The sequence below is a fragment of the Neofelis nebulosa genome, chromosome 7 (genome assembly GCF_028018385.1).
Source record: "Neofelis nebulosa isolate mNeoNeb1 chromosome 7, mNeoNeb1.pri, whole genome shotgun sequence".
NCBI classification, from domain to species: Eukaryota; Metazoa; Chordata; class Mammalia; order Carnivora; family Felidae; genus Neofelis; species Neofelis nebulosa.
In genome coordinates this window covers 48,768,600-48,794,554 of record NC_080788.1, presented here as the reverse complement: position 1 = coordinate 48,794,554, position 25,955 = coordinate 48,768,600, and the positions used below count along the sequence as shown (strand labels likewise).

At 36.6% G+C, this 25,955-nt stretch overlaps 1 protein-coding gene across 1 annotated transcript in view; it reads right to left on the bottom strand.

Moving 5' to 3' along the window:
• The window catches only part of MNS1 (meiosis specific nuclear structural 1), a 47,402-nt gene extending 22,260 nt beyond the window's left edge, over positions 1–25,142 (bottom strand). The window contains exons 1-3 of the mRNA XM_058737637.1: positions 24,609–25,142; positions 23,400–23,621; positions 5,622–5,749 (exon numbers count right to left, since the gene is read on the bottom strand). Of these exons, the coding sequence (XP_058593620.1) occupies positions 5,622–5,749; positions 23,400–23,621; positions 24,609–24,611 (353 nt within the window). The 5' untranslated portion in view covers positions 24,612–25,142. The remainder of the gene's footprint in view (positions 1–5,621; positions 5,750–23,399; positions 23,622–24,608) is intronic.
• Positions 25,143–25,955: the final 813 nt, after the last annotated feature.

Below are 25,955 nucleotides of genomic sequence, written 5' to 3'. Positions count from 1 at the left end.
TGAGTCTTCAATTTTATAAACATGGCACATCCTTCCAATTATTTAGGTTTTTAAAAACTCTATTGATAATAGTTTTTTTTCAGTGTTGAGGTTTTACACCTCTTTCATTAGTTACTTACTTTTCTATGCTCTTGTACAAATTATTTTAAAACTTTCATTAATTGTTGCTAATTTACAGAAATACAATTAATGTTGTATATTGACTTCACATCCAACAACACTGCTGAACTTATTTTTATAATTTATACATAAATTCTTTTGGATTCTCTACATACACAATCATATCATCTGGTAATAATGAAAGTTCTATTTCTTTACTGACAATCCTAACAACTTTCATTTACTTTTCTTGCCTTATTGCACTGGCTAGTGTGCCCAATACAATTATTAAGAGAAGCTGTTATAGCAAGCATTCCTGTCTTCTTAATATAAGTAAAGTGTTTAATGTTTACCATTAAGTATGATGTTACTGTAAACTCCTTTTATTCCTAATTTGCTAATCCTCTTTTAATCTTAGAGTGATGTTGATTTCTACCAATTGGTTTTTTTCTGCTCATACAGTTTTTCTATTATATTCTGTTCATCGGATGAATTACACTTACTGATTTTCTAATGTTAAAACAAGTTTGTATTCTTAGAATAAGTTAAATTTAGTCAGATTTTTATCTTTCTCACACACTGTTGGATTTGACATTAACTAATTTCAGATTACAGTAGCTAAATTCAAGAGAAAAATTAGTCTATAATGTTCTTTCTTACACTACTCAGGTACTGATCTGATTACAATCAATTGGAAAGTGTTTCTTCTTTTCCCACTCTGCAAAACTATGTGAGATTGGGGTTATTATTTGAATGTTTGGTAAAATTCACCAACCACCTAGCTATGTAGGTTTCTTTGTTAAAAAGGTTAATTATAGGTGTAATATCTTCAAAAGTTATAGAAACATTTATGTTTCTGTTTCTACATATGCCAGTTTGGTAAATAGTTCTATTTAAGAATTTATCTAATTTTCAAATTTATTTGTATCCAATTATTCACAATATCTTGTTATGATCTAGTAAACAATTGTATGATCTACAGTGATATCTTATCATCCATTCCTAAAATTGTTTATTTATGCATTCATTCTCTTTTACACTATACCATTCTAACCAGAGGTAATCAATTTTATTAGCCTTTTTAAAGGCACAATTCTGGATTTCATTCTACTTTATGTTTACATTCTAATTCATTTGTTTCTGCTCTTATTATTCTCTTGCTACATTCTTTTTATAATCATTCCAGATGGAAATTTGGTGTACATTCTCTAATATCCAGATTGAGCCTTCATTTCTAATAGTCATTTCAGATTATAAATTACTCTTGAGCAACAGCTTTAGCTAAACCTCATAAGTTTGAGGGTTTTCATATTATAATTTTTTTATTGTGGTACAATACAAAAAAGAAAAATTTGCCATTTTTAACTATTTTAAGTGTACAATTCAGTGGTGTTAGTTGCATTCACAATGTTCTACAACGATCATCACTATTTCTAAAACTTTTTCATCATTCTAAATAGAAATGCTGTACTCATTTAAGCAGTAACTTCCCATTCCTCTCTTTTCCTAGCCTCTGGTAATCTCTTACTACTTTTTGTCTCTATAAATTTACCTGTTCTAGTTATTTCACATAAGTGGATTTACACAGTAATTTATCCTGTTGTGTCTGGCTTACTGCACTTAACATATTGCTTTCAAGGTTCAGCCATATTGTAGCATGTATTAGAACTTCATTCCTTTTCATAACTGAATGATATTCCACTGTATATACATACCAAAGTTGTTGATGGACAACAGGGTTGTTCCTACCTTTTGCTATTGTGAATAATGCTGCATTAAACATTAATGTACAAATATCTGATTAAGCCTCAATTTTCAATCCTTGTGGGTATCTACCTAGATAGATCATACGGCAGTTCTATATTTAACTTTTTGAGAATCGTCAAACTATTTTCCACAGTGCTTGCACCATTTTATGTTCCTACCAGCAATGTCCAAGGGTTCCAATTTATCCACATCTTCACCAGCATTTACTTTCCATTTTTTTATTAAAGCTATCCTATCAATTTCCCTAATGACTTAATGATGTTGAGTGTTTTTTTCATGCGCTTATTGCCCCTTGTCTGTCTTCTTTGGAGAAATCTCTTAAGTACTTTGCCTATGTCCAAACTGTTGAATTGTAGGAATCATTTATATATTCTGGATATTAAATTCTCTTTTTTTAAGTTTTTTAATGTTTATTTTGAGAGAGAGAGAGAGAGAGAGAGAGAGAGAGAGAGAGAGAGAGAGAGAGAGAATGGACAGGGAGGGGCAGAAACAGAGAGGGAGACACAGAATCTGAAGCAGGCTCCAGACTCTGAGCTATCAGCACAGAGCTATCAGCACAGAGCCTGATGCAGCTGTGAGATCATGACCTGAGCAGAAGTCAGACACTTAACTGACTGAGCCACCCAGGCGCCCCAAGGATATTAAAATCTTATCAGAGATGTAATCTGCTTTTCTAGTCTGAGTTGGTTAGGAGTTATGTGTAACAGAGATGAGCATCTTGTGTCAATCCTACAGGTAGCTACCAGGTAGGTTCAAACATACATACATACATAATAATTTTCTAATAAGATCTGATCTGCTCTCCTCTCTCCAGAATGAGGGACAGATACTCACAATATAGGCTACTACTTTCAAGACTGCCTTAGAGCTGGGAGGGGATGGAGCAAGGACAAATGAAAAAACTACAAAGCTTTGCTGCCATTTATAAGTTGCCTTTTTCTTGATTCAGCATTCACTTGGTTGCTATGAACCTTTGACTGTTCGAACTGTACCGCCATCAGGAACAAAGTGGCTATGTGTTTAATAAAGGAAGCCTATCTCTGTCTCCTCTTTGAGCCAGTGTTTGCTAAACTTAACTATCAATTATATATGAGATACTTGTTTTTGCTTTTATAAAACTATATATTAAATATATAGTACATGTATAGCTGCTAATTATGTAATTATAAATTGTATAATTAATTATATAATTAAGCATAATTTTAAATAACTGAAATTATTAATCACACATAATTATTGATCTGTGGTATAATTTTAAAAAAGACTTCTAAAAATAGGAAGTGACTAAAAAAATAAAAAAATAAAAATAGGAAGTGATTGTCCCATCTCAAGGTAAAAGCAGTGATAAAATTAAACTGTCTTTTAAATATTTTCTTGGATTAAAAAATCATGTGTTCAAAGATCAAATAACAAAGAATCTCATGACTTTCAAAGTCAATTATTTTCAAAATAAATGTCAATGAGCTTTAAAAATTTACCTTGGGTTTTAAAAATTCATTTCTTTTAGATTTAAAGAGGCTAATCTTACTATACATGGTTTTTAATCACTTAGGATGTATTTTGAGTACCACTGCAAATATTTCCTTGATTTGAGAACTGCCAATTTGCAGATGAAAACACTGACCAGAAAACTGGTCCCTCTCTGCACATCAGTCACAATTCCATCACGGCTTATGCACAAAATTAAAAACTCTTAGCAGTTTGACACTGCTAAGAAGTAGCATACGCTATTTGAAAAAGCACTCAGCTGAATGACTTCTGCCTTAAATTTGAAGAAAATTTTCAAAAATATAGTATTCTAGATGGGCCATTATTTTCTTTCAGCCCTTTCAATACATGGACTTCTCGCTTTCACTGTTACTTTCAAAATCGAGTTGTACTTCTGATTGTTGCTCCTCTGAACGTAATAGTCTTTTGAGGAGCTGCTTTTGTGATTTTCATAGTTTTATTTATTGTTGGATTTCAAAAGTTTGACTAGGATAAGTACAGGTATAGTTTTCAACATTTGTTGTGTTTTAACCTGTGGCTTTATGTCTTTCATCATTTTTGGACATTCTTGGCCAATATCTCTTCAAAGAGATAGAAAGCCCTTATCTCTTTCAAGCTTTCTTTTGTATTTTTCTATCTTTTTGTCTCTCTGTGCTTCATTCTGGATATTTTCCACTGGCCTGCTTGCACATGACTCTCTTCATCTGTTTCTTTCTAATAAAATCAAATTGAATTCTGTATTAGTGAAGTAAAACATATACGAAGGTGCAAAAATCTTAAACATAAAGTTTATTAAAATGTTGAACACCTTGCCATATGCTTATTGGCTAAGCTCTGCTTCAGTTCTTAACTCTCAGCCATACTCTTGGAATCAGCAAAGCTTCCAAAAGAAATGCAGCTTCAAATGCCAAGCTTACCATTCTGGTTTTCTTCTTTCCCAGATCTGACCTTTATACTTTCTCCAGATAACCTGTTCTCAGAGGGAGCAATTATTGGAATCACTTTGTCTAAAAATTGCTAGAAGTAGAAAGTTCCTCCATTTCATTTTTAGATCAGTGAATTAGACAAAAATATGATGAAATATTTGTTTCATCTTCAGACAACATAAAACCACAAGGGATAGCTCATATGATTGGAGAATTAATGTCCAAAAAGACAGTTTGCAACTAGAACAATACGAAGACATTAGTGGCAATTTTAAATCTTTAAGAATTAGTAAAAGAATTTGATAAAAGTTATAGACCCAGAAAAACACACATGGGTACATCTGTCAAACATATAAATATAAATTAATGAAGTTTACAATCCCTGAAGGTCACCCATGGGTCATAGTCCTACAGGAAGTTTGGCTCAGTTAAGAAAAAATGTAACAATTATCAAAGTAAATAAATATCTATTATATTCAACTATGTAAGTATAGGATGGGTATTTAGTTAGCCCTGAGTTTTAACCAACAGCGTGACATGGCTGCTCCTAATAAGTAATTCTGTCTTAGGCAACATTAAGAAACATATTTTAGAACAATGTGGTTAACAGTCCCTCTACTACGGGTATTAAGCAATACCCTGGAGCATTACACATAATTATGGGGGTAATATTTTGTTAAGGACCAATAATCATGTAAATTATATCTACAGAAGAGAACCAGGATGTTTGTGAAGCTTGAAATTATACTATATGTGAAACAAATGAAGGAATGAAGGATGTTTAACTTATAGAATAAAACATTTATGGGATTCATAAATATGAAAGGATATCCTAAATAAGCACTAAATTTGTTTGTTTTTTATTAGATAGCAGAAATGAGATAAATTCATGAAAGTTACAAGGAAATTAATTTTGAAACAATATGGGAGAAAGATATTCAGAGTTACAGCTGAATGAAAAAAGAAGTTCTATGGCAATCACTAGAGGTGTTGACCCATAGTTGACCAGCCACTTTCCAGTAATACTGGGGTAGAAAATTCAATTATGTAAGGTTTCACTTAAGAGTAGGATTCATGAGTCTATTTTTTAGGTCATTTAAAAAATTACATTTAGAGGAAAGATAAGAAAGTGATATTTATTTTCACCTTAAACACTACTTTGAATACAACTTCTTTTCTCAAATGAATATATACAGGACTTAAAGCAATAAGCATTTCCAGACAAAATATTAACTAAGTGCAATGATACAAAGAAAGAAATTTCACTTTCAGGTGCCAAGCATAACATAAATAGCTTAAAGGCAAAAACAAAATAACTGAAATTTATAAAGGCCAAGATACCTGTTTTCTCTTACTTGTTGCCTCATCTTCTCATCCTTTAGACTTTCATGTTTTAGTTTGGCCAATTCCATAGCCAATTTTTCTTCTTGTTCAATCTGAAGTTCCCTCAATCTTTTGTTTTCTTCTGCCTGAATTTTTTTAAAACAGAAACTTCAATTATTTGTCCTTCAGAATCAGATATATTTTTTCCTCAAGGAAAACTCTGTTTTGTAACAGAAAACTTCAAGTGCCTTCGGAGCAACAACCATTTGTGTTTTATTTTAAAATACAAAACGCTATTTCAATCAACACTTTCCCAAACATTTTACCATAGAAAATGTCAGATATCTTAAGTAGTAAGAATATTAAAATACACCCTCAAGTAGCATTACTCATTTTCAATAACTACCAATATTTTGTCAACCTTTTTTCTTTGCTCTTCTACTCCAATTTCATTTTTTTCTTTGTTCTTTTTTGCTAGACTATTTAAAACATATCCTAGATATGTCATTACCATGTAAGTAATTCAGTATTGATCTCTATCTGATAAGAATTTCATCTCATATAACAACCATACCATTAACATGTCTAAATAACAGTTATTCCTTAGTAAGGTGTAGTCCATTTTCAGGTTTTCCCAATTGTCTCAAAGATGCTTTTAGTTTGCTTTTTCAAATCAAAATCCAAACAAGGTCCACATGTGGCATCTAGTTATAAGTTCTGTAATAGTCATCCCATACACACATTTTTCCCCTCAAGCCATTGATTTGTTGTAGAAATTAGTACATGTAGCCCGTAGAATGTCCTACATTCTGAATTTGACTGCTTCTCCAGGATACCATTTAATTTGTTTCTCTTTTGTATCACAGGTAAAATGGTAGAAGAATCTACAGGCTTAACTAAATTCTGTATTTGGAAGGAATAAGCACATGAAAAGATGTTCACTATCATTAGCATTCAGGAAATGCAGATTAAAATTACAACGACAGATCACTACAAACCTATTACAATGGCTAAAATGAAAAATAATGGAAAACCAAATGTTGGTGAGAAATTGTTTGCTGGGTGGGAATGTAAAATGATAGAGCAACTCTGGAAAACAGTTTGGTAGTTTGTTATAAAGCTAACATACAATTACCATATAACTCAGTAACTTCACTCAAGCATTTATCCCAGAGAAATGAAAACTTATGTTTATTTAAAAACCTATATCCAGAATTGGACCCACAAATGTATGGCTAACTAATCTTTGACAAAGCAGGAAAGAATATCCAATGGAAAAAAGTCTCTTTAACGAATGGTGCTAGGAGAACTGGACAGCAACATGCAGAAGAATGAAACTAGACCACTTTCTTTCACCATTCACAAAAATAAATTCAAAATGGATGAAGGACCTAAACGTGAGACAGGAAGCCATCAAAACCCTAGAGGAGAAAGCAGGGAAAAACCTCTGTGACTTCAGCTGCAGCAATTTCTTGCTTGACACATCTACAAAGGTAAAGAAATTAAAAGCAAAAATAAACTATTGGGACCTCATCAAGACAAAAAGTTTCTGCACTGCAAAGGAAACAATCAACAAAACTAAAAGGCAACCAAAATAATGGGAAAAGATATTTGCAAATGACATACTGGGTAATAAGGGCTAGTATCCAAAATCTATAAAGAACTCACCAAACTCCACATCTGAAAAACAAATAATCCAGTGAAATAGTGGGCAGAAGACATGAATAGACACTTCTCTAAAGAAGACATCCAGATGGCCAACAGGCACATGAAAAGATGCTCGACGTCACTCCTCATCAGGGAAATACAAATCAAAACCACACTGAGATACCACCTCATGCCAGTCAGAGTGGCTAAAATGAACAAATCAGGAGACTACAGACGCTGGAGAGGATGTGGAGAAACAGGGACCCTCTTGCACTGTTGGTGGGAAGTAAACTGGTACAGCCGCTCTGGAAAACAGTATGGAAGTTCCTCAAAAAATTAAGAATAGATCTACCCTATGACCCAGCAATAGCACTGCTAGGAATTTACCCAAGGGATACAGGAGCGCTGATGCATAGGGGCACTTGTACCCCAATGTTTATAGCAGCACTTTCAACAATAGCCAAATTATGGAAAGGGCCTAAATGTCCATCAACTGACGAATGGATAAAGAAGATGTGGTTTATATATACAATGGAATACTACTTGGCAATGAGAAAGAATGAAATCTGGCCATTTGTAGCAACGTGGATGGAACTGGAGAGTATTATGCTATGGGAAATAAGTCAGGCACAGAAAGACAGATACCATATATTTTCGCTCATATGTGGATCCTGAGAAACTTAACAGAAGACCAGGGGGGAGGGGAAGGAAAAAAAAAAGTTAGAGAGGGAGGGAGCCAAACCATAAGAGACTCTTAAATACTGACAACAAACTGAGCGTTGATGGGGGTGGGGCAGAGGGGAAAGTGACAGATGGGCATTGAGGAGGGCACCTGTTGGGATGAACACTGGGTGTTGTATGAAACAAGTTTGACAATAAATTATATATTAAAAAATAATAAAAAAGTAAAAATAAATAAAAACCTGTATCCAAATGTTTACAGATTTATTCAAAAGAGCCAATAATGGAAATAAACAGACAAATGCTACCAGGTGAATAGTGAGATAAACTGTGGTACATCCTACCATGGAGGACTGCTCGACAACAAAAGGGAACGAAATAGTGACACTAGCAACAACTTGGATGAATTTCTAGCAATTAAGCTGAGTGAAAAAATCCAATCCCAATATACTGTTTGGGCCCATTTATATAATGTTCTTGAAACACGTTCCTTATTTTACAATTGTGCTTTAATTCACATATTATAAAATTCACCTTTCACAATTCCCAATTCAGTGTTTTAAAAAAAAAATTTTTTTTAATGTTCATTTATTTTTGAGACAGAGAGAGACAGAGCATGAACGGGGAAGGGTCAGAGAGAGGGAGACACAGAATCCGAAACAGGCTCCAGGCTCTGAGCTGTCAGCACAGAGCCCGACGCAGGGCTCGAACTCACGGACTGCGAGATCATGACCTGAGCCAAAGTCGGTCGCTCAACCGACTGAGCCACCCAGGCGCCCCTGTTCAGTGTTTTTTTAGTATATTCACAGTGTTGTGCAACAATCATCATTATCTAGTTTCAGAACTTTTTTTTAAGTGGATATTTTTTTTTGAAGCAGCTTTGTGTTCACAACAAAACTGAGCAGAAATAAGAGAGTTCCCATATACCCAAAGCCCACACATATGCACCGCCCCACCTCACTATCAACACCCCACCAGCATGGTACATTTGTTACAATCAGTTAATCTGCAATGACACAATCACCCAAAGTCCACAGTTTATATTAGGGTTAACTCTTGGTGTTGTACATTCTGTGGTTTTGAGAAATATGTAATGATATTTATCTACCATTACAGTTATCATACAGAACTGGTAGATAGTTGGAATCATGCAGTATGAAGCCTTTACAGGTTGGATTCTTTCACTTAGTAATACACATTTAAAGTTTCTCCATGTCTTTTCATGGCTTGATAGTTCACTTCTTTTAGCACTAATATTCTATTGTCTGGATCAACGATCCATTCATCTACTGAAGGACATCTTAGTAGCTTACAAGTTTTGGTAATTAAAACTGCTATAAACATCCACATGCAGGCTTTCGTGTAGATGTAAGTTTTAACATTACAGAACAGTTTCATCGCCTCCAAAAAAAAAACAAAAACAATAAACAAAAAAACACCCATACCTGTTAGCAGTCACTCACCATTCCACATACCCACTAGTTTCTGAGAACCACTAATCTGCTTTCTATCTCTATGTTCTTGCCTATTCTAGATATTTCATTTAAATGGAATCACAGAATAAGTGGCCTTTTTGTGCTCGGCTTCTATCATTTGGTGTAATGCTTTCAAGGTTCATCCATGTTGCAGCGTGTATCAGTACTTCATTCCCTTTTATGTCTGTATAATATCCCACTGTATAGATAGAACACATTTTATCTAGTCATCAGTGGATGGGCACTTGGGTTGTTTCCAACAACCACCTTTTGGCTATCATGAATAATGTTGCTTTCAATATTCATGTACAAGTTTTTGTGTGAACATGTTTTCAATTGTCTCGGGTTTAGAAGAAGAATTGCTAAGTGATACAGCATTTGCATTTAACTTTTTGAGGAACTGTCCAACTGTCTCCCACAGCCACTACAACATTTTACATTTCCAAAAGCAATGTACAAGGGTTGGAAGTTCTCTACATCGTTTCCGATACTTACTATCCTTTTTAAAAAGAATTAGAGCAATTTTCATGGCTCTGAAGGGATACCTAACTGCGATTTTGATTTGCATCTCCCTAATGGCATTATGTTGAACATCTTTTATGTGCTTATTATTCATTTGTGTATCTTCTTTGGAGAAATGGCTATTGATGTCCTTTGTCCATTAAAGAGTTTGTCTTTTTATTGTTGAGTTGTATAGGTAACATTCTTGAAATGACAAAATTATAGAAATGGAGAACATATTAGTGGTTGCCAGAGTCAGGCATGAGGTATGGTGTACAAGAAAGAGATGGTTATGTTTATGAAAGGACAAAATGAGCGACCCTTGTGGTCATGGAGCTCCCCTGGATCATGACTGTGGTGCTGGACATACAAACCTACACGTGTGATAAACTGTAGGGAACCAAACACACACACACACACACACACACACACACACCAATGCACAGACAGGAGCACAAGTAAAAGTAGGGAAATCTGAACAAGATTGGTGGATTGTATCATTGCTGTTATTTTGCCTGTGATATTGTACTACAGTTTTGCAAGATGTACCATTAGGAGACATTAGATGCAAGGTATATTGGGTCTCTCTGTATTATTTCTTACAACTGCATATGAATCCACAATTATCTAAATAATAATTTCAATTAACAAAAAGCAACTGCAAGTACTGGTGATGACACAAAACAACTGGAATTCTCATACACCACCCGAGGAAATGCAAAAAAATGCAGCAACTCTGCAAAATGGTTTGGCAATTTCTTATCAAGTGAAACATACATCTACTATATGACACAACCATCCTACTCTCAGATATCTAAGAGTAATGAAAATTTATGTTCGTATAAAAGTTTGTAATCAAATGTTTATAGCAGTTTTATTCACAGTTGCCATAAACTGGAAACAATTCAGATTTTTTTCAACATGCAAATGAACAACTGTGGTACATCCATATACTAGAATACAACAATACCATTCAGCAATAAAAGGAACAATTCATACAACAATATGGAATCTTACATTTGTTTTGCTAAGTGAAAGAAGTCAGACCCAAAAGGTAACATATTGCCTAATTCCAGTTATATGACATTGTGGAAAAGGTGAACCTAACAGGACATAAAAGAAATCAGTGGTTTCCAGGGATTTGGGGAGAAGGGTGAGTGGCTGACTACAAAGGGGCAGCATGAGGGGACTTTGGGGATGATAGAAGTGTTTGAATGACACTGGGAGGGTAGAGATAGAAATCTATCCATTTGTCAAAATCCACAGAACTACATATACATCAGAGAGAATTAATTTTATAATATGCAAATTTAAAAAGAAATCAACCAGTAAATCCATGCCATGCACTACTACTCAATAATAAAAAAGAATTAACTATTGACAAATTCAACAACTTGGATGACTCTCAAAAGCATTACACTGAGTGAAAAAATCTACTCTAAAGGTCACATATAACTCTACATATGTATGGAATCACACACAATTACATGTATATAACATTCCTGAAAGAACAAAATTACAGAGATGGAGAACAAATCAATGGTTGCCAGGCATAGTCGGTGGCAGCAGCGGGGTGGTGGGGAGGGGAGGGCAGTGGTGGTGAAGAAAATATATGACTATAATGGGGTAGCATGAATAAGGTCTTGGTGGTGATACAACAGTTCTGTATCTTGAATTAGGTGGTGGCTGTGTAAATCTACTACACATTTGAAAAAAATGACATATGGGTATATATGCATATTGTACCAATATCATTTTCTAGAGTTTGATATTATATTGCAGTTATGCAAGATGTAACCACCGGGGGAATCTTCTGTATGGTGCCCAATGGACCTCTCCATATGATTTTTGCAATTTCCCAAGAATTTGTAACTATTTCAACATAAAAAAATTTTTTAAAGAAATCGACCACATGTGGGGGGAATAATGGAATGCAGACTATGTCAAATTAACTGTATTAAAAATCAGGGGGTCCAAGATGGCAGCATAGGAAGATCCTGAACTCATCTCCTCCCATGGACACACAAAATCTACAGCTACATGTAGATCATTTGTGTAGGAATGCTGACAATACTGACTCCATCTTTAGCCCTCCATCTTGTTCATGGTTGCTCAATGACCTTTCTTGGGGCTACAGGTTCCATGTAGCCATTCCATGGAAATGAATAATCATACCTTAGAAATGCCCACCAAGACCAAAATAGGGAGAAGGTTGTTTTGATCTCCCATTAATCTTTTAGAAATAATAGTCTTTCCCCTTCCTGATGCACAGGTGAGGCTGTAAGATCTAATTAAAAGTTAGCTGTCAATTAGACACATTCAAGCTCTCTACAGTGTGTGTGAACCCTTTGATCTCAGTATAGTGCCCTTCTATGCGTCCCTTTGCTCTATAAGGTTTGTGGACTAAGGTCTGGATTTGGCGGAGAATAACTATGCAGTTGCTGTGAATAGTCAGTCTTTCACCCAATCCCCCTGTCAGTAAGTTACCTGAAGTAAAACACTGTGTAAACTGTATGGAGTGGCCTACTTCATTTTCTGGTCTCCAAGTGCCTTCTCAGTTTGGGGGATACTTCATGTCTCTCCTGCACCTTCTAACAATTTCTCTCTGAAAAGGATCTGAAAACTAGATGAACTGCTTCTCTACAACAAAGGATAAAAGGACCACATTGAGAGGGGTAGAGACACTGTCTTGCCAAAAAACCCTACATCCAATAGGCAGGGAGACACAACAGAGAGGGATCTCACCAGTCCAGCACCTCTGCCAGATGAGTGAGGGGTTGGTGCCCCACATTAGGCACTCCAACACTTCAGAGCTGCACCAAAAATGTCTGGCTTAGAAAACCAACAGGCCTGACATCCAAGGGACCCAAAGTACTATAGGAAACTGAGATTCTCATTTAAAGGCTCACCTGCAGTCTCACTCATCCCAGGATCAAGCACAAAAGCACCAATTTGAAGGGAATTCATTTGCTGATCTGGGGGAATCTGCTGCAGAAGTAAGGGACAGTTGGGACTCTGCCAGAGACAGAGGCAAGGCTAACTCCTTTTGTGTGCTCTCTACCTAACCTGCCAGGGTAGCACACTGGATGCTGCACCCTCTCACTGCCTCCCTGGGGCTGGTGGGACAGGTGGCCTCAGTGACATCCTGCTGCTTACCTGCAGCTGGGCAGTGGGAGCGGTCATAGCAATCCCCCATACCCTGCTTGGACTGGCAAGTGGGAGCAGTTGTGACATTCTCCTGCCACCAACCTGGGGCCATACAGGCACAGAGACAGGGCACTCTCCCACAGTATCACAGAAGCCTTCAGTCACATGCAGTCAAGACATTTCCCCCCTGCCTTTCTGAACCTGGTGAGCGCACCTTTCGGAGCAGGTGTGTGCAAACCACACAGGGAATGCCCTTTGTTCACTTGGCCTTGGTGGCCAAGAGGGCTGAAAGTCCTGAGCTCCAAGGGACTCTTACCATCAGAAGACAGTTCTTGGCAGGCCAACCCCCCAGGGCACCGCACGCCCAGTCTTCCTTGAAAAAGGCCTATTTATCCTGGAGCTCCAGCCTAAGAAAGAGTCTTCAGGTTTCCCACACAAACAGTAGCTACAAAGGCACTCCCAGGGAACATAAGTAGGGAGACATTATTCTTGCCCATCCTGTTGGCCTCACTGCAGCTCAACAAGACCTCCCAGAAAGGAGCTTATATACTCATCTGCAGCCCTGTTTTTACAACTGTTGCCCAGGGAACACCTCCATCTCTAGATCTGGAGGCCAACAGAGTTTACAATTGTAGCCCCACAGGACTGCATATATTTGCATATATTAAAAGCTGCTGCCTGAGGGTCTGGCTTCCATTCAGCCTGAAACTAGGTGCTGAATAAGATTCCTCTCCTTGGAACACTGACAGGTCTTGGCATACCATCAACAACACAGACATATCAAGAATAAAAATCAGGCTGTTCACAGACGATCACAAAGGTTCAAGAGACAACCAAGAACTAATCAATGGTGAATGAGAAGTTTCATCACCTACACAAAGCCACTTCTTCAAGACTGAAAGAAGTACTTGTTTTGCCTAACAGAGGGAAACAAACACAGCCAAACAAAATGAGGATACAGAGAAGTATGTTCCAAATGAGAGAATAAGACAAAACATCAGAAAAAGACCTTACTGATCCAGAGATAAGTAATTTACCAGATAAAGAATTCAAAGTAATAGGCATAAAGATGCTCACCAAGCTTAGGAGAAGAATGAATGAACACAGTGAGAACTTTAACAAAGAGATATAAGATATAAGAAAGTATGAAACCGAAATCAGAGCTGAAGAATATAATAACTGAACTGAAATACACGGAGAGAGTTATACAGCAGATTGGACAGAAGAGAAGAATGGATCAGAGAACTGGAAAACAAAGCACTGGAAATCACCCAGACAGAGCAGCAAAAAGAAAAAGGAATTCTTAAAAAAAAGATAAATTAAGAGATCTATGGGACAAAATCAAGTGAAATAATATCTGCATTATAGGGATACCAAAGGAGATGAGAAAGGAAAGAGGCAGAAAACTTATTTGAAGAAATAATGGCTGAAAACTTCCCTCACCTAAGGAAGGAAACAGACACCCAGATCCAGAAACCCAGAGAGTTCCAAGTAAAATAAACCCAAAGAGATCCATGCCAATACACATTATTATTAATATGTCAAAAATTAAAGAGAAAATCTTAGGGTGCCCTAGGTGGCTCAGTTGGTTAAGTGTCCAACTTTGGCTCAGGTCATGATCTTGCAGTTCATGAGTTTGAGCCCTGCATCGGGCTTTGTGCTGACAGCTCAGAGCCTCAAGCCTGCTTTGGATTCTGTGTCTCCCTCTCTCTCTGTCCCTCCCCTGCTTGCACTCTGTCTGTCTCTCTCCCTCTCAAAAATAAATTTTAAAAAATTTTTTAGAAATTAAAAAAAAAAAAAGAAAATCTAAAAGCAGTACAAGCAACTTGTTGTAAAGAAAACCCCACAAGGCTATCAGCAGATTGCTCAGCCCAAGCTGTGCAGGCCAGAAGGGAGTGGCATGACATATTCAAAGTGCTAAAAGGAAAAAACTTCCAACCAAGAACACTCTACCCAGTAAGTTTATCACTCAGAATTGAAGGAGAGATAGTTTTTCAGATAAGCAAAAGCTAAAGGAGTTCATCACCACTAAACTGGTTTTTCAAGAAATGTTAAAGGGATCTTTTAAGTTGAAAAGAAATGGCACTAATTAACAACCAGAAAACATTTGAAAGTAAAAATCTCTCTGTAAGATTTAATATGTAGTGAAGGTAGTATATAAGTTAACTCATAAAGTTAGTATGAAGGTTAAAAGACAAAAACAGTAAAAGAAAACTACAATAATTAATTGATACATAAAATAGGAGATAAAATGTGACATCAAAAACATAAAATGGGGGAGATGGTAAAAGTGTACTATTTTGGAGTAAGTTCAAGTCGATATCAACCTAAAAGGTTGATAGGATGTTATATATGTTGTATACATAAATTATCTCACAGTAACCACAAAGCAAAACCTTACAGTAAATAGGTAAATAAAAAAACTAAACACAACACTAAAGAAAGACAATGAACCACAAGGAAAGAGAGAAAGAAAATGGAACAGAGAGGAACTACAAAAACAGCCAGAAAACAATTAACCAAATGGCAATAAGTACAGATCTAACAGTAATATTTTAAATATAAATGGACCAAATGTTCTACTCAAAAGACAGCTGGCCAAATGGATTATAAACAAACAAACAAAAAACAAACAAGACTCATCTATATATTGCCTGCAAGAGAGTTACTTCAGAAGTAGGGATACACACAAGCTGTAAGTGAAGGAATGGAAACAATATTCCATGGAAATGAAAAGAAAGCTGGTATAGCTATATTCATATCAGACAAAATAAGCTTTAAAACCAACACTGTAATAAAAGACAAGGAAGGGCATTTCATGATAAAGAGGTCAATCAAGCAAGAAAATATAAAATTTACAAATATATATGTATCTAATATAGAAGCACCAAAATATATAAAGCAAATATTAACACACCAAAAGGGGAAATCAACAATAATACAATAATGGTAGGGGATTTTAACACCCTACTTATATCATCTGACAGAAATAAGAAAATCAATAAGGAAACATCAGCCTTAAACAACACCTTAAACCAGGTGGACTTAATAGATATATACAGAACATTCAGTACAAAAATAGCAGAATACACATGCTTCTCAAGTGCATATAAAACATTCTCCAGACCAGATCAATGTTAGGCCACATAAAAAAGAAAATCTAAATAAATTCAAAATTGATATTATATCAAGCACCTTTTCCAACCATAATGGTATGGAATTACCAATTATCAAGAAGAAAACAACAAAAATGTGAGAATTAACCAGCATGCTACAAAGCAACCACAAGAGCATCAAAGAAATAAATACCTAGAAGAAATGTTTAAAAAATCTACAGACAGGGGCACCTGGGTAGCTCAGTCAATTAAGAATCAGACTTTGGCTTAGGTCATGACCTCACCATTTCCAAGTTCAAGCTCTTTGTCAGACTCCGTGCTAACAGCTCAGAGCCTAGGCCTGTTTCGGATTCTGTGTCTCCCTCTCCCTCTCTACCCTTCCTCCCACTCATGCTCTGTCTGTCTCTCTCTCAAAAATAAAAATAAACATTGAGAAAAAATTTTAATTAAAGAATAAAATTTTTAAAATTTGGAGACAAATGAAAACAGGAAAATAACATCAAAATGCAGCAAAAGCAGTTCTAAGAGGGAGGTACACAGCAGTACATATCTTTCTGAAGAAACAACAAAACCCTCAATTAAACAGTCTAACTTTACACGAAAAGGAACTATAGTAAGAATAAATGAAGCCTAAGGTTAGTAGGAGGAAAATAATAAAGATCAGAGTGGAAATAAATGAAATACGGACAAAAAAAGACAATAGGAAACATCAGTGAAACTATGAACTAGTTCTTTGAAAATATAAATAAAAATGGGGTGCCTGGGTGGCTCAGTCAGTTAAGCATTCAACTACTGGTTTTAGCTCAGGTCATGATCTCACGGTTTGTGAGTTTGAGGCCCAGATTGGGCTCCATGCTGACAGTGCAGAGCCTGCTTGGGATTCTCTCTTTCCCTCTCTCTCTGCCTCCACCCCCATTCATTCTATCTCTCTCTCAAAAATAAACTTAAAAAAGAAAATATAAATAAAATTGACAAACTTTCAGCTAGACTGTGGGGGGCCGGGCCCCGGTGCCAGGCTGAGACCTGGTCGAGCAATGTTCCCTGTTGACTTAGCCAACCCGGTGGTTCCCCCTCCCATTTCCCCACTTTCAAGGGCATACCAAAGCCTTGTCAAGGCTGAGAAAGTTAATTCCTGAAGCCTGTGGTCTGCAGGTGTTGGCAGTAATGCTACCTCCCTTTTTCTACCCCAAGTCAGATAGAAACAAACATGGAAATTGTGTTTTGCTAGCAATCTTATCAACAAGGTCTTGTTGTGACCCGTCTAGAAAATGCACAAGAAACACAGAACTAAATGTTTTGGTTGGCAGCGATTATGTGAAACCTGTTTATTCTTAGAATGGACTGACCCATAAGAGTCTGGATATAAAAGATTGTGTACAGCAACAATAAAGCCGTCACTTGGGCCATCAGCCCAGGGGACACTCCTGTTCCCAAACTTTCTCTTCTCTTTTTTCTTGCATTCCCCTACCCTCAGGACCCTGACCTCGGTGTTTGTCGCACCAGTCGCGACACTAGACTTACCAAGGAAAAAAGAGAGAGGGCTCAAATACATAAAAATGAGAAGTGAAAAAGGAGTTACAACTAATACTAAAGAAATGCAAAGGATCATAAGAGAGTAATATGAACAATTATATGCCAAAAATTAGACAAACTAGAAGAAGTGGATAAATGCCTAACACACAATCCTCCAAGACTGAATCAAGAAGAATTCTTGAATCAAGAATAAAATCAAGATACTAGTAGGGAGATTACTAGTAAGGAGACTGAATCAATAAAACCTCCCAAAAAACAAGTCCAGGACTATGTGGCTTTACTGGTTAACTCTATCAAACATTCAAAGAGTTAATATTTCCCCTTCTCAAACTCTCAAAAAACTGAAGGGAACACTCTCACTGCATGTCATGAGGCCATCATTATCCTAATACCAAAACCAGACAAGGATGCCATACAAAAATAAAATTACCAGCTAATATTCTTGATGAACATAAATGCAACATTCCTCAACAAGATATTAAGCAAACCAAATTCAACAACATATTAAAAGGACCATACACCATGATTAATGTGACATTCCAGGGATGCAAGGATGATTCAACACCCCAAATCAATCACTATTATACACATTAACAAAATTAAAGATAAAAATCATTGATCATTTTGATTCAGGAAAAGCAGATTATGGAGAGAATGTGCCTCAACATAATTAATACCCTTATGACAAACCCACAGTTAGTTTCATACTCATTGGTGACAAGCTCTAAGATCAGGAACAAGACAAGAATGCTCACTCCATCCCCACTTTTATACAACATAGCACTGGAAGTCCTAGCCATAGTAATTAGGCAAGAAAAAGAAATAAAAGACATCCAAATTGGAAAGGAAGAGGCAAACTTGTCACTATTTGCAAATAACACAATACTAAAGACTACACCAAAAAACTATTAAAATAAATCAATTCAGTAGTGATAAGACACAAAAAATACATAAAAACCTGTTGAATTTCTACACATCAATACCAAAAGATCAGAAAAAAAAATCAGAAAACAATCCCATTTACAACTGCATCAAAGAGTACAAAATACCTAGGACTAAATTTAACCAAGGTGACTATATAATGAAAACTATAAGATACTCATGAAAGAAACTGAAGAAAACACAAATAAATGGAAAGATATTCTGTGCTCATGGAGTAGTAGTATAAAATGTCTGTACTTTTCAAAGCAATCTACAGAGTCAATGTAATTCCTACCGAAATATCAACACCATTTTCACAGAATTTGAACAAGTAATTCTAAAATTCATATAAAAGCACAAAAGAATTAAGATAACCAAAGCAATCTTGAAAAAGAACAAAGTCAGAAGTGTAATGCTCCCAAATTTCAAACTATTATCACAAAGCTATAGTAATCAAATCAGTATAGTATTGGCATTAAAAACAGACACATGGAGGGACTCCTGGGTGACTCAGTCGGTTGAGTGTCTGACTTCTGGTCAGGTCATGATCTCACTGTTCATGAGTTCGAGCCCCGCGTCCATCTCTGTGCTGACAGCTCAGAGCCTGGAGCCTGCTTCAGATTCTGTGTCTCCCTCTGTCTCTGACCCTCCCCCATTCATGCTCTGTCTCTCTCTCAAAAATAAATAAACATTAAAAAAAATTTTAAAATAAAAACAGACACATAGATCAATATAACAGGACAGACAGCCCAGGAAAACCCACACATATATGTCAATTAATTTAGAACAAAGGAGGCAAGAATATACAACGGGGAAAAGTGGTGTTGAAACTCTTCAAGTGCTGCTGGGAAAACTGGACAGCAACATGCAAAAAATGAAACTGGACCACTATCATACAACATATACAAAAATTAACTCAAAATGGATCAGAAATTTGAATGCTAAGACCTGAAACCATAAAAGTCTGAAAGGAAAACATAGGCAGTAAGCTCCTTGACATTAATCTTAACAATGTTTTTTTTTTAAGCTGATTCCAGAGGTAACTGCAATAAAAAAGCAAAATCAAATGAGACTACCACAAACTAAAAAGCTTCTGCACAGCAAAGGAAACCATCAACAAAATGAAAAGACAACCTACTGAATGACAGAAGTATTTGCAAATCATATATCCTATATGGGGTTAATATCCAAGATATATAAAGTCATAAAACCCAAAAACAAACAAAATATAAACAGTCTGATTAAAGAATAAGCAGAGGACCTAAACAGACTTTTTAAAAATGACATACAGATGCCCACCAGCACAGGAAAAGATATTTAACATCACTCATCATCAGAGAAATGCAAATCAAAACTATAATGTGATTATTAGCTTACACCTGTCAGAATGGCTATTAGCAGAAAGAAATAAGTGTTGGTGTGTGGACAAAAGGGAATCCTCATGCACTGGTGGTGAGAATATAAATTGGTGCAGCCACAATGGAAAACAGTATGGAAGCTCTCAAAAATTTTTAAAAAATCACATGATCCAGCAGTTTCACTTCTGGGTATCAACCAAAGAAAACAAAAGCACTAATTTGAAAAGATATATAAATGTAGCATTATTTATAATAATCAAGATATGGAAATAACCTATGTCCATCAATGGATGAGTGGATAGAGAAAATGTGGTATGTAAGTACAATAGAATGTTGCTCAGCCATAAAGATAATCTTGCCATTTGTGACAATTTGGATGGACCTTGAGGGTATTACACTAACTGAAATAAGTCAGAGAAAGACCATTATCTTTGATTTCACTTATATGTGGAATCTCAAAAACAAAACAAATAAACAAAACAAAACCCAAATTCATAGATATAGAGAACCAATTGGTGGTTGCCAGACGAGAGGGGAGAAGGAGTGGAGGTGTGAAATGAGTGAAGAGGATCAAGAAGTACAAACTTCCAGTTATAAAATAAGTAATGGGGATTTACATACAGGATGGGGAATATAGTCAATAATAGCGTATTAACTTTGTATGGTAAATAGATAGTAACTAGACTTATTGAGGTCATCATTTCACAATGTATACAAAGGTCAAATTGCTATGTTGTGCACCCGAAACTAATATCATAATGTATGTCAATTATACCTCAATAAAATTTTTAAAAAGACAATCACATAAATGCAGTAGAAATAGACATAAGTAATTTTAGGAAACAGCGTCTGACTAGATATTATAAGGCTAAGGACAAAAAATATTTATATCCAAATCTGTACTGTAGTAAGTAAATGTGTTGTTCACAGGGGTGAAGGTTAACAATTCTGAGACTACTTTATTTGTATACTAGGGTTGAAAGAATAAGTAAATATACTATAGATAATGAGAACCAGGTTTCTTTTTGTTGGAGAAAGCAATTATGAATAAGGAAAGGAGAAAGGCTAGAATAACCACTGTGCTAATCAGAAGGGAGATTCTCTTGGGTAGGCCTGACCTAATCAGGTGAGCTCCAAAATGACAAAGAGCAGTTGAAGCCACTGTTCTGTGGATATCAGGGAAACAGACTGCTATGTTGTGGAAAGGATCAAGTGGCAGGGAATGTCAGCAATCTCTGAGAGATATGAGCATTAGTCTTCGAACTAATGAGAACATGCACTCTACCAACTTAAATGAGCTTAGAAGAGGACCCCAAGATTCAGATGAGAATATATTCCAGACAACACCTGGATTTCAGCCTTGTGAGACCAAGCAGTCAATCCAGCTATAAACCATGTTTGGATTTCTGACCAACAGAAACCGTGAGGTAATCAACAGATGTTTTTAGCCACTAAATTTGTGGTAATTTGTTACATAGCAACAGAAAACTAATATAATAAATGAACAGTAGTCTTTAAAATTGTCAAGGTCATGAAAGACAGGAAAAGTGAAAAACTGTTACAGATTGGAGGAGATTAAGGAAACATAACAACTAAATGCAGTTTGTATTCCTGAAACAGAAAACATGTTAATGGAAAAACCTCATGTGATCTGAATAAATACTATAGTTAACATACTGTGCCAAGGCTAATTTCTTCATTTTGATAATTGTTCCATGATTATTTAAGATGTTAACTTAAAGAGAAATCAGTAAAGGGTATACAGGAATTCTCTTTACTATTTTTTGCAACTCTTATATATCTAAATTTATCTCAAAAATTGTCTCTAAATATTATTTCCATTAGATGATAACAGTGCTCTTTGGTACAATGGCTGATTCCGGGTGTGAAGCCAGAAATTTACAAGATGAGTCTTGTATTCACCAGAGGAAAAGAACAAATAGGATAATGAATCAGCTCAAGTGATTCCTAAGATCTGAGAGTAGAAAGCCAGAGAGGCCTGGGTGGCTCAGGCCTCTAAGCATCCAACTTTGGCTCAGGTCATGATCTCACAGTTCATGGGTTCGAGCCCCGCATCGGGCTGTGTGCTGACAGCTCAGAACCTGGAGCCTGCTTTGGATTCTGTGTCTCCCTCTCTCTGTCTCTCCTCCACTCATGTTCTGTCTCTCTCTGTCTCTCAAAAATAAATAAACGTTAAAGAAAAATTTCTTTTTAAATAAATAAAGGATGAGGGAGAGACTATTTTAGATTAGAGGTACCTAACAGACATAACAACCAAATATACTATATGAACCTTGTTCGGATCCTGATTAAAACAAACCAACTGTAAAAGCAGACTTTGACATAATCCCCAAAACTTGATTATGGGATGGCATTAAATGATACCTAGAATTTACTGTTAATTCTATTACGTGAGATAATGGCATTGTTCTGCTACTATGTTAGAAAATATCTGTATTTTGTAAGATGCATCTGATATCTAGGATTTTCTTTAAAATTAAAGAAAAAAATAAGAATAAAAATAGGAAAAAAAATCTAATCCCTAGGATCTTATTGCTCAGAATTGAAAATCATGTCTAAGCTTTATGAAATTGAAATTCAGAGGGATGGATATCATTTTTAAAAGTTGCTTTTGCCATTCCCCACAATATCCTGCAAAATGTTGAACATAAAGCAGGAACTCAAAAAATAGTAAAATATCAGAACACCTTTTTCACATTTATGAGAACTTGTTTCTTATTGGTTTCCCTTTTTTACCACCTTCACCCTGTAAAATATTTAGAAGTTTCCATTGAAAAATTATCTCCATATTTTAGGAGTTATATATATGTACTGTACCTGAATTCAAGTCAGTATTTCAAAAATCAAAAATACAAGTAAATTCAAATCTAATACATACATGTTCATTTTCTACCACTGAACAATGAACATGTTTAATATCAGTAAATTCAAAAAAGGTAATCTGAAATTTTTTCTTTTGAATTTTATGGAATGCAACTGAATTTTACTTATATGAGCAAAACTCAGTAATTATGGATTTCATGTTTATGAAAAAAACGAGAAAACCTGTGTCTTACTCTGTTCCAGGTACTTTTCCAAGTGCTTTGCATGTATTAAATCATTAACTATTAAAACAATCCTACAAAGTGGGTACTATTATAATTCCTGTTTTATAGATGAGGCAGCAAGTAAAATCATGGTTCAACAGCTTAGATACAGCAATACTAGGATTTAAAGACATAACAGTCTAACTCCAAAAACCCAGTTCTTTACCACTACACTGGACTGACATACAATGAGGCATACTTTATCTGATGCTGTTATCTATTCAATTCCAGTATCAGTAGTTGATTTTTATCATTTCCAAGGAGAAAATGAAGGGAAAAAAATGATGTAAGAATGAATAGTAAAATGTACCTTTTGAATGGCCTCTTCCATATCCAACTCAAATTGTTCATTCTGTAATAATCTGAGGAATCTCCTGCGCTCCACACGGTCATCATTTTCGTTCTGCACCATTTGGTCCCTGACTTGATTCTGTATCTTTCTTAGTGATTGGACATGCAATTTCTTGCAGTAGTTTACATCTACTAATTTCTGATGTCTTTCACTGAAGTTCATAGCTCTCCTTTTAGAAGCCTATAATGAAAAAAAAGAAAAGTATGCATACTTTGATATTCCAAAATCTAATTTTTAAAAGAATACTGCTGTGGAGTGCCTGGGTGGCTCAGAGGGTTATGCACCACTCTTGATTTCCGCTCAGGTCATTATCTCCCAGTCCTGGGATTGAGCCCCGCTAAGGAATTGAGCCCGGCTGAGCGTGGAGCCTGCTTGGGGTTCTCTCTCTCCCTTTCTTTCTGCCCCTCCCCCACTTGTGCTCCCTCGCTCTCAAAATAAATAAATAAACTTTAAAAGTATACTGATGTAAGCTCCCATTACAAAAATAGGGAACACTAATAAAAACAAAGGACCTTTGGCCCCCTTCCTAAATTCAGAGAAATAAAAAAAAGTACACGTGGTAGCTAATATATTGATATATCAGTAAACTTTTATTACTCCCCATTTTATAGATGAAGAATAAAAAGTAAAAGCAACTTTACCCAGGATTCCTCAGCTTAAATATGCCGCAGTACTAAGATTCAAAGACCCGTAGTCAAGCTCTGTAGAACTAGCTTTTAGCGCAATACAGGGAATTCCTCCTTCCCCATTCCACACCCTCTCCCTTACCCCTTGGCCATCAAGTTCCGTTGAGAAACTGGTCAGGTTTTCCTAATACAGATTTAACAGGTCGGGCCGCTGCTACTTAATTCATTCACTCTCTCCTGGAGTTTTCTTCCCCCAGTTATTCGTTCAACGTTCTTAATCTTTTCCCAAATTTCCACAATATGAGAAAAAAGATATTTACTGGGCAGATCTAATAACAGCCAGAAATTTGGGGAAAGGCTGGAAGCCACCGTGTTCGTTGCTTAAACAATAGCACAGGAGGCCTCTGAAAGCAAATTGTACGAGTTTCCCACTTTAATTCTCAGATTAGGCACTTCAAATCCTTTTTAGGTGCAAGCTGGCTCTAAACTACAATTAAACCGATAGATAAACAAGTAGTTTCCAGACCCCCAACCGGCTTACCATCTTGGCAGATGAAAATCCCCCTCTCGTGCTCCAGCGGCCACCACCTCCCGCTTCCAAAGCAGAGGCTCAGCTCTCTGATGTTGATGCGGTTTCCTGGCAACTGCCGCCAAAGAGGGTCCCACCTACCGGCGCAGGGCGCAGTCTCTCATTGGACGCAGGAAGAGCCAATGGGCATTGAGCTTCTTGGAAGGCTGGCAGAGGGGCTACTTCTCCAGCTCTAATTAACAGGCGGGAAGTTCAGATTCTGTATCCAGGCGCGAGCTCTTTGTAGTCTTTTAGGGCGCTCACGATTTCCCTCAAGCGGCTAAATTGTGTGATTTGGGTGGGTTTGGGAGCCAAGGGGAAGCTGTGGAAACTTTACACAGAAATACGCAAACTCCTATTCCATGGGGCCAAAGTCACTTTCCACGCATAGAACATACTGTGCCCTCAAAGCCCGTTCTGCCTGAGTTGATGACTGCCTTCACCTTTAGCAGTGGGAGGCACGGCCACCGTCTCCCTAGCTGGGTAACTGTGAGGCACTGCGGGTGGCATGTCCTTCCAGCGCCCTTCACCTCACACCCCGCAGACGCTGTTGGTAAACTGTGGTAATAAAATGCATGGGCCACACAGAGCTTTCTCCGCTGTGGAATACCTGGTCCAGGTATCGATGAGCCAGCATACAGATGATGGCAGGATGTGATCAGGTTTATTTTACTGGCAGTTACACACTACAGTCCATTTTAAATGGAAGAATTTAAGAACAAGAATGGGTCAGAAAAATTAGTCAAAGATTATAGAGATGACAGAGAAGTCCCTAAAAAAAATGAGGCGCCTGGGTGACTCAGTGGGTTAGGCATCTGACTTAAGCTCAGGTCATGATCTTGGGGTTTGTGAGTTTGAGCTGATAGCTCAGAGCCTGGAGCCTGCTTCAGATTCCGTGTCTCCCTCCCACTCTGCCCCTCCCCTACTTGCGCTCTCCCTCTCACTCTCTCCCTCTCTATCTCTCTCAAAAATAATACTAAAAAAAAAAAATTAAACGTAGTGTGGGAACTCGACTTAGTTTGTGCTAGCTAATTTGAAGCCCATCATGTGCAGCAATATTGTGCTTAAAGATTAATAACCAAAAGGACTTCCAGTTCTAGCTCCAAAATGTAAAAGCTTGGAAGTTATCACTTGTCCTTACTATCAGAAAAATTTCAACAAACTAAAAACTAATGATTTTTCTTGGACTCATCAAAGAACTGAAGTCACAGGGCAACCTACAACCCTGAAATCTGGAGAGGTGAGTCCAGGGGGTAACAGCCAAGACCTACTTATCTAGAGCAGGAGCCTCTGAAGCCATAAACAAGGAATACTTGAATA